The sequence below is a fragment of the Rhamphochromis longiceps genome, linkage group LG20 (genome assembly GCF_057381845.1).
Source record: "Rhamphochromis longiceps isolate RC_006_pf linkage group LG20, R_longiceps_female_GT1.1, whole genome shotgun sequence".
Lineage (NCBI taxonomy): Eukaryota > Metazoa > Chordata > Actinopteri > Cichliformes > Cichlidae > Rhamphochromis > Rhamphochromis longiceps.
The window spans coordinates 8,978,372-8,987,937 of record NC_140576.1 but is presented as its reverse complement, the minus strand read 5'-3'; the positions used below and the strand labels follow the sequence as shown (position 1 = coordinate 8,987,937).

Below are 9,566 nucleotides of genomic sequence, written 5' to 3'. Positions count from 1 at the left end.
CAGGTTGGATTATTGTAATTCTCCGTACTACGGTCTTCCCTCTTCTCTTTTCCTTAGACTGCAAACAGTCCAAAATGGGGCAGCCCGCCTCTTGACTGGTACCAGGAAATTCTGCTCTATTACTCCTGTTCTAGCTGGCTTGCACTGACTGCCCATAAAGTGCCATATTCAATTTAAAATATTACTCCTTACGTTCAAAACTATTAATAAATTAGCGCCGAGTTATCTTAGTGAACTTCTCAGGCCACATACTCGTAATAGGACACTTAGATCTGCTACTCAACTACTTCTGACGCAACCTAGATCTCAGCTGAAGTCTCGGGGTGACCGTGCGTTTGCTCTGGCTGCCCCGGTACTGTGGAATAACCTCCTTCTCGCTATCCGCACCTCTGATTCTATTGTACTATTTAAATTACGACTAAAGACCCACTTCAATCTTGCCTTTCCTTCTGGTTAACATTTCACTTATGATTTTACATTATGCACTTTTATGCTCATTTAATTCCTTGTTTGTTCTGTATCTGCTGCTTCTCCTATGTATCAGTGACAGTTATCTGCTTGCATACCTAGTGCTTACTTTGGTCCCATTTCTATTTCTATTATCTTCCTCTTGTTCTCTATGTTACTTGTTAAGCACCTTGGTATACCCTTGGTTTTAAGTGTGCTTTATAAATAAATAAAGTTTATTATTATTATTATTATTATTATTATTATTATTATTATTATTATTATTATTATTGTATCATTAAGTGCAAAGTGCTTCTGTGCCTGAATGCCCACCAGCAGTGCTTTGTTGCATATCACCAGAAATAAAGGAAATCTAAGGCCTCTAAATTGCAGTTGCAGTTGGTCCTGTAGCACTACAACTCTCTTGTATCTGTTCAGTTACTGTGCTGCTAAGTTACAGAAGTTTATAACTGTTTTGTTAAACTTTTAAAAATATTTTTTGTATTCAGTTTTACCATGAATGAAAATCTCAGTCGTTTGGTTGAGGCCCAAGTTTAAAAAACTATGGAGTTATTTGAAAAAAAAATCTAAACTTTGTTACTGTTGTTCTAAATGAATAGAAAAATGCAAAAGAAATTATTTTTAATTGCAATTTTCTTGGTGTGAACCTCAAAGGGTTAAAGTAAAAGTACTATAAAGGCAGGATAAAAAAAAGTGAAATATTTAACTTAAAATATAGTGCAAATTAAATAGCGTATATAAGTAAATGTAAACTAAATGAAATAGTTTTCACCGTAGGCAAACGAAAGTCATCATTTACAGACTCGTTTTACGGAAATGATTGTGTAAAAACTCAGTATCCCAGAGTGCTATGCTGTCCGGAAGTTACGCGACGGCGTTTTTTCACCGATTGTTGATGACGGTGGCAGACAGCGCAGGTCAGTTCGCTGTGTGGTGTTTTCTGGGAGGAGAAGTGCCTGGAAAGGTAACATAATTTTGTCTGGCAACCTGCTTTGAAAGGAGAGAAGAACATTAAAATAAACCAATGAAGCTAGGGTCGTATGAGAAAGACTATGAACTGTATGAGAGCTGACGCTGGTCCGGGAACGTCTTTAATATTGTTTTGAGGGCCTGTTGCTAGCGACGGGAAACCCTCAGGCTAGCCCGGGCCGAGAGGACTAAGAACTGGGGCTCGGTGGGCTTTTTCATCGACCAGGTTTTACTGGCCCTAGCTGTTCTGTTTTACACTCACACGAAACCTCTTCTGATCTTCAGTGGACATAAAGTAAAGTACTTGGAAACACTCTCAGTTTGACAGCTAGCTAGCCTTAGCTATCAGTGTTTACAAGCTAGCTCAGCCAGACTGCTCTTAAGAAATTACTACTTGGCTATTTTGCTTCTCTTATTGTTGGCATATTTGGCCCCTAGCACCTGTCTGGTAACTGGTGGTGATTTGTAAGCTTGCCCTACTTTTGTCTACACCGACTGAAGGTCGCCAGCTTGATTAAAATGCCCCAGCTAAGGTTATCTACTGAAGCCCGAAGTTTGTTACTTTGTTAAACTGTAAGAATCAGCGGTTTTGCTTGTTTTCCACTGTACTGTTCCTTTTGAAGGGTAGATGAGCTGTAACGCTTCAAACTCCCTTAATGAGTTTTAATACAATTGCTAACAAACGTTTGTAGGAAGAGTAGAAGCTAACTGTATTGATTACTAAAGCTGCCTATGCCCACTTCACAGACATTATCCGGATGAAGGCTCACAGAGGAGTGTGGATTTTGATGCTGTCAGGACCCACGGGTGTCTCCTGTTTTGCTTGGCATCATTGACCTCTCTCCATTATTCAAGAACTGCTACAACAACAGGCAACTAGTTCTGCTTTTTTAACTCTTTTGGGCAGAGTTGCTCAAAGAGGACCTTCTTCATAACTGACCACAATGAATCGTTACCTGCCTGTGGCACGACAGCACTTCCTGGCTGCCCTTGCCAGCACCAGTGTAGTAGTAAAAGCTATAAGTGCTCTAGTAGTACTGCTGTACCTGCTTTCATGGGCTGTCAACACTCCATACGCATTGGGGGTGACCCCGGGCTACCTTTTTCCACCCAACTTTTGGGTGTGGACGCTGGTAACCCATGGAGTGGTGGAGCAGCACGTCTGGGGTGTGGCAGCCAATGTGGGGACAGTAATGGCCTGTGGGCGCCTGCTGGAGCCTTTGTGGGGTGCTCTGGAGCTCCTGATCTTTTTCGCAGTGGTTAACGTGTCTGCAGGCCTGTTAGCAGGCTTCTCCTACCTCCTCACCTATGTGGCTACCTTTGACCTGGACTTCCTGTTTGCTGTGCGTGTCCATGGAGCAGCCGGATTCCTGGGAGGTGTCCTGGTGGCGCTGAAGCAGACCATGGGGGATACTACAGTGCTCAGAGTGCCACAGGTGAGCATAATTAATAAGAGAGGGTGGGGTAAAAAGGCGTAAAGATGAACTGAGTATGTACCCTAACAACTGCACAAATAACAATGGAAAGCTAACCACTAGTCTCTAGAATATGTGCATAAACTCTGTTTTTTTGGACGTGACAGATCAATATAACACCAGTCAATGTTGAATTATTATTATTATTAATTATTATCTGGATTAATACAAGCTTAGGAGTATTACCTGCAGACTGCTTGCTTTGCCATTAGATGTGCAGCAGTAATTAATTATTAGTAGATATGTAAGATTTAGTGTCTCAAAATCACTTTTTTAGACTGGATGAAAGTTGGAATTTCTGGTTTTGATAGGAGTGCATATATTGAAGAATAAAACCAAATGTATATGGTGGAGTACAGTGTAAAATCGCTGGCTTTGTATGATATGTGTAATCATTTGTGGTTTTATAATGCAAAATTCAGGTGTTTCTTGGATGTACTGTTGGCTAAAAAGTACTCAGCAACTTTTCACAGTCTGAACAAACACAGGATAAGTCTTGATGAGATTGTATCTGTAATTGTGTTTAAAATAAACGACCCCCCCGCCCCAACACACACACAAAACAATTCTTTTTATCTATTGCGTTATTTTTGCATTATATGGGGATTTGGTGTTTTACCTTTTTTCCTGTATAGAGAAGTTTTGGCACCCCCTCCTCAGAGGTCTTTTACAGAGGTCTGTTATTTGGACTTTATCAATTCATCCATCCACTTCAACTTTTCAAACTCAGGGGTGTGAGGTGACAGACCATAACAGGTCACCAGTCTGTCACAGGGCTGGGTTTGTATCAAGTGATAAATAAAAACAAAACAAAACATAGATTTCTGTCAGCTAGATATCACAGATTTATTGCCTTAACTGTAACACTTGTAAGTCGTCTTCCCAAAGTCTGTAAAAGTGGTCTGTTTGTAGTTTATGCTGGAGGAGAGACATAACTTTTTTTAATTGTCATATTTCTACCATCTGTATATTAATTTAAAAATCATGTTGCAAAACGTGAAACGCTTTCAGAGGTTTCATTCATCCAAGTGTCATTTTGTCACCAGTTTTTGCTCTTAATGGGATTATATGGTCATAAGTTATCACTGTGTAAGCACATGTAGTTTACAGACTGAAGTGTTCAGCGTTTTCTCCAGTTGGCCTGTGTTCGATTTTCTTCGACATTTGGATTACAGTGCAGTCTTTTAATTTACATTTTAGGGTTTAGTTTCCTGCTCGTCTGCAGAGCAGCTGTGTCCAGATAAGGTTTTAGTTTTTCTTGCTGAGACACACTTTAGTGGCATGTTCCCAATAAGTTTCTGAAACGTCTTGGCCATTCTGCCTTAGTTTGCCCTCATTTTTGCTTTTTGTGCTTGTTGCCAGTTTGAGTGAAACTGGGTCACTTCTCAAATCTCTTGGTCTCAATTGACCAGGTTAGGAACTTTGTTGAAACATTTGTTGAAACACTTGGACTGTGACTTCTGCCTGTTACCCGGCATCTAACCAGTTGGTTTTCCCCATTCCTAAATCTAACTCACTTAAAGAGATTGTGAGAACTGCAAGCCAACAAGTTTTTATAAAATGGTAGCTTCCTCGATGATTTTGGCCACCAGAACTGAAGTCTTTTTGTTCCTTTCAGGTGAGACTCAAAGCAGCACCAGCTTTGGTCCTCCTCTTCCTGGCTTTATTGCGCCTGTCTGGATTGCTTGACAGCTCCGCTCCCCTGGCTTCATACAGTTATGGTGCACTGTCCGGATGGGTCTACCTGCGCTTCTACCAGAGGCACAGCCGGGGCCGCGGCGACATGTCAGACCACTTTGCCTTCGCAAGTTTCTTCCCAGAGGCAGTGCAGCCAGCTGTGGGACTGCTGGCAGGGCTCGTCCACTCTGCCCTGGTGAAGATGAAGGTGTGCAGGAAGATGGTAAAGAGATACGACGTGGGAGCGCCCTCCTCCATCACCATCAGCTTACCTGGGACAGACCCACAGGATGCAGAAAGGAGGAGGTGAGTGAGCGCAAACAAGAAGGAGTTAAATATTTACATCTGTAAACATATGTCCTCATACACTAAACTGAAATTGAAGCATTGAATACAACCAGCCTCAGTTTGTCTCAGTAAAGTGTTGTATAAAATGTTATTTTTGCCTTCATCTATTTATATTTCAAATTATGGTCTAAAATGCCCACGTTAAGGCCACACTCCAACAGTCCCTGCATAATTAAATAAATGGTGCGAATAGGTTCCTAATGGCATTCTAATGCCGTTCTATTAAAAGAGAACGTTTGAGTTATAGCTCTTAAAATGTCAGACTCTCAATACACATTCATTAATAATACATTGTTAATGGGATAGCTACAAAATATACTTTATTGTGTGTGTTTGGTGTCATGTTTGGCAAATTTACAAAGTAAGGGAAGAGACCATAATCGTAACTGTAAAAAATGTACAAAATAAGAATTGCATATTAATTTAAACACTTGTGTATCATTAACATGATACAGTTATTTCTTTAATTTTTTACAATATTACAGTAGTTGTTAGTAGCCATGTAGTTAACCAAAGAAAAGACTGGGTGTGACATGTGTGTTTTGTCTAGAATAGCAAAGTCTGCCAGTGTGTTCAGTGACGTCTGTGTGTAAGCACAGATATCTTAAAACAAGTTACTGTTACCACTTTAGATTATATGTTTGTTGATGTGAAACAATTGTGAATTATACATTTGCAACTTTTTTGGCTACATGTTTGGAGAGAAATAAATGCCCCCACAGCAGCAATGACTTCTTTGACATTTTAATAAATTTAGAGTTGACTTTTGAGCAAAAGTTAAGTAAAACATTATTTAGGATTTTTTTTTTTTCACTGCTAGATTTGGGTACTCCTACTTAAAAAAAGAAATCCTAAAAGACAACAGAGAATTTGGTGAGGTAGCTCTAGTAAGTATTGATTTGTCATAACTAGGAATGGATGGATTCAGTTTGACATGTCCGATCTTGACTCAAAAAGCTTGATTGGGTGTCACGACAGCAGCCAATCTACTCAATTTAGTGTGACTTTATTCTTTGTTAATTACGTCACACCTCGGCACAACTACTATAAGAGGTAATGCACCATGGAGGAAATGAAGAGCAAAGAGTCAGCAGTAGTTTTGTACGTTTGCGGTAGTTTTTGACTTAACCACCAACTTTGGTAAAATGAGTTGACGCATGTGAAAAGCTCTATTGGTGCTTTTCCTGTCAGGTTCTGTGTTTCTCTTAATGTTCAGCGTCACAATTGTTGGGAGGCTTTAATTGCACAATGATGTAATCTTAATTTCTAGTATTTCGTTTCCACTGACTCCCTGATGTGTTTGAGACAAAAGGTGAGATTAGTGCAGTATGAAGTAGTCTAATCAGAATTACACGCAGTTAAAATGGATGTAATTCTGATTAGACTAGTGCAAACATAATGTTTCTGTTCTTTTGGCACCATTCAAATAGTCACATTTTATTTTACAATTAGAAAAGCAGTGTTTGGGTTGAGTCTGATGTTGCCTCACACAAAAACTTGTGTCAGATACTTGAAGCCAAGTTATTTGAACTCCCCGAGGGGCCCACTTGGTAGATGTTGCTCGTTTTTTATATGTATTTTTTATTTTGGTGAATTTAAATATTGTTCAACATTATCAGCTTTTTAGTCTTTATCATTAAAGACTCTCAGTGTGTACGTATGAAATTCCTACAAGAATCCCATAGAGACACATTACTCACTTCTTTTTATTATGTCAGTAGTTTAGTGTTTTAAGCCCTGAAATCATTGAAGCAAAGCATTTCTCTTCGTCTCATCCTTGTAGACAACTGGCCCTGAAAGCTCTGAACGAGCGTCTAAAACGCGTAGAGGACCAGTCTGCTTGGCCCAGCATGGATGACGAGGAAGACGACGATGACGACGAGGTCAGAACCGACACACAGCCGCTCCTACCAGGCGGACGTGAGCCCTCCTCCACACCAAGAACAGCAGGGGGAGCCATCAGTGCCTCCCTCTCCTCCACCTCCTCATCATTGATGTCACAAAGTGGCGGAGCACCTTCCTCGGGTGGAGTGCAGCACCCAGAGTCCAGCATCATCAGCTTTGAGGATGCACCTTCAAGATCATAGCAAACAGAACACAAGTGTACAGATATGCACGCTCTGTTTGAGGTCACTGGCAAGTATACTGGTGTGTTCAGAGTTCCTGACTAGTATACAGGTTTATTCAGTGACAGCTATTAGGCATACACACACACACACACACACACACACACACACACACACACACACACACACACACACACACACACACACACCCCTTTGACCAGTGTATACAAACAGCTGTGCACACTCAAACTCTGTCAGCATCATTGTGAAGCCCAAAAGACTGTACAGTGCTTTCAGTTGAGACACGATGGTTGTAAATGCTCAGTGTAGTTGGGCAGACTGAACACTAAATTCTTGACTCGCTCCTGCATACAAACGAAAGAAAGTCACAAAAATTCTTTCTTTTCCAGACTTAATCCCAGCTTGCAGAAATCTGTTCACTGCTTCGTGTGTCTTTTTCTTTTTTTTTGCTTTCTAAATAAATAATGAAATGGGTGTATGATATTCTTTTTTTGTAAGTTTTACAGAGCAGCCATATTCATTCTTTTGTTTTTCGCTGTGGGGAAAGCTGTCCGTGACAGAGGCTGGGTTTGAGTTCCTGATTCTCGATGAAAGACTGTGGCGCGTCAAATTGAGAAGCACTAAGTCAGATTAGCTTTGGGTTCACTGGTTCCAAATATAGAACCAGGTGTGGAACGGAGGAAGCATGAAAAGCATGTTACTCAGCACCAACTGCTGGACCACAGGAAAGAAGCTGCTGCGGGTCTGTCCTGCTGATGAACTGTGTTACCAAACATCAAGATTTGAAAAAGTGCCAGGTGAAAGAAAAATTCCAGACCAGGTTAACTTGCCACCCGATACCTCTCTGGAATCACAAGCAGAAGTACAAACCACATTAACCCCACCCACCCTCCTTTTTTTTTTTTTTTTTTTTTTCCTTTTCTTTTCTTGTCAGTGCCCCCCCCCCCAAATAGTCTATTCACTTATTTAATTCAACAAAAATTTAACTTTTTTGGACTAACAAGACATGTTGGTGGTGTTACGCTCACACAGATCTGTGGATGATTTTCTTGTTTTGCAAGCTGATTTTATTTCTTTCCTGATCCTAACCTGTTTACACTTCTGCATTCAAGATTCTGAAATTATGCTACAAATGTGTGAGCAAGTGCTGTTCTGTTATCTGGGTGCCTACAATGAAGGGAGGGTGGTCATTGTCTGCGCTTCTTTTATCCATTTGCACCATTAGAAATGTGGTATTTAAAGAAAATCACATTGATTTATGAGTTACCGATTTTAAGTTTTATAATTGTTGTAACTCTGGCACTGGTCCATGAGGACAAATGATTCCACAAACAGAGGACTGCTGTCCTGGTCAGTAGTCAACATGGCACAGGTCTCACAGTCACATCCTTTGGACTTGTAGCATTACCATCTCTAAATTTATACTTCCAGACCTGACTCATGGTGAATCGTTTTCTAGGGTTGTTGATAGCAGCTAAATTATTTCATCTAAATAAACATGAACTTCATTTACACCTAAAGGTCATCAGTTCACTGATTGTGCTGCCAGTCATTGCTGTTGCTGTTGCATGCTATTGTGGAAACAATCAAATCATTGAATTTGCAATTTCCCTCCTGTCCTTTTTGATTAGTCATTTGAAGCAAATGAATTGTTTAGCAATGATGACAAACTGAAACCGTACTTTGGAAAAATACGTTTGCACTCATAATCATAATCATAAGCTTGTAATTTCAGTGAGAAATTACAACTAGCTGAGACTGTGAACCATGGTGTTTTTTTTTTGTTTTTTTTTAAATCACTTTAGATTAGAAGAGCAAAAGTCCATGAGGTTATATTCACACCCTCCTTCGGCCTCTATGATTCTTCCTGTGAAAACAGGCCAAACATTAAGACTAAACGCTGATTAGGGTGAACTGCTAAGAATTAAGAGTTACCTCTACTTTCCTAAAGATATTTAAGAAAATTACAGATTGTTATTATTATATTATTGGGGAAACTACAGAGCTACAAAAATGAGTATGATGTTACATGTGTAATTCCATTTAATAGTTTTGAATTCAAAATAAATATTAAAATAGGTTGTTTTTAATGTTGTTTTATCAACATAATGAAACTTCCTGTGTCACCACACCTTCAAAATAAAAAAACAAAAACAAAAAACCCACATAAATGTAGCCAACCAAATTGAATTCCTCCTAAGTGAAAATGTTTATCTGTGGCTCAGAAGGAGTGATTCTGAGCACGCCTTTGAAGCTACGAGAAAACGGTCAGCCTTGTGTCTGGACTCAAATTTTCCCTTTTTTTTTTTTTTTTTTTTAACACTGAAATATAGAATTGGGTTCTTTGCTTCTTAATAAATGGCAAAAATAGCCTGTAGTCTGCAGACCTTCGCCCCATGTGATAAATTGAAACGGTTGATGGAATGAGATGTGATGTTGACAGGGAAGTGATAAGCCATATTAGAGGGATGGAATTCTGTGTGCTGTCCTGTTTATTCTTGTTTTATCTCACTGTGCTCATATTTTGGCAAGCCTGTGTATA

The 9,566-nt window shown here is 39.7% G+C and overlaps 1 protein-coding gene across 2 annotated transcripts; it reads left to right on the top strand.

Annotated features, from left to right (window-relative positions):
- Positions 1–1,361: 1,361 nt before the first annotated feature.
- On the top strand, positions 1,362–9,339 carry tmem115 (transmembrane protein 115). Of its 2 annotated transcripts, none has more exons than XM_085394321.1 (4): positions 1,362–1,432; positions 2,185–2,873; positions 4,531–4,895; positions 6,721–9,339. In XM_085394321.1, the coding sequence occupies exons 2-4, from the start codon at positions 2,382–2,384 to the stop codon at positions 7,022–7,024; spliced, it is 1,161 nt and encodes a 386-aa protein (XP_085250447.1). In that variant the 5' UTR covers positions 1,362–1,432; positions 2,185–2,381; the 3' UTR covers positions 7,025–9,339. The 2 variants fall into 2 exon arrangements, with proteins under 2 accessions (XP_085250447.1, XP_085250448.1); XM_085394322.1 differs by lacking the exon at positions 1,362–1,432 and adding an exon at positions 1,500–1,732.
- The last annotated feature ends 227 nt before the right edge of the window (positions 9,340–9,566 follow it).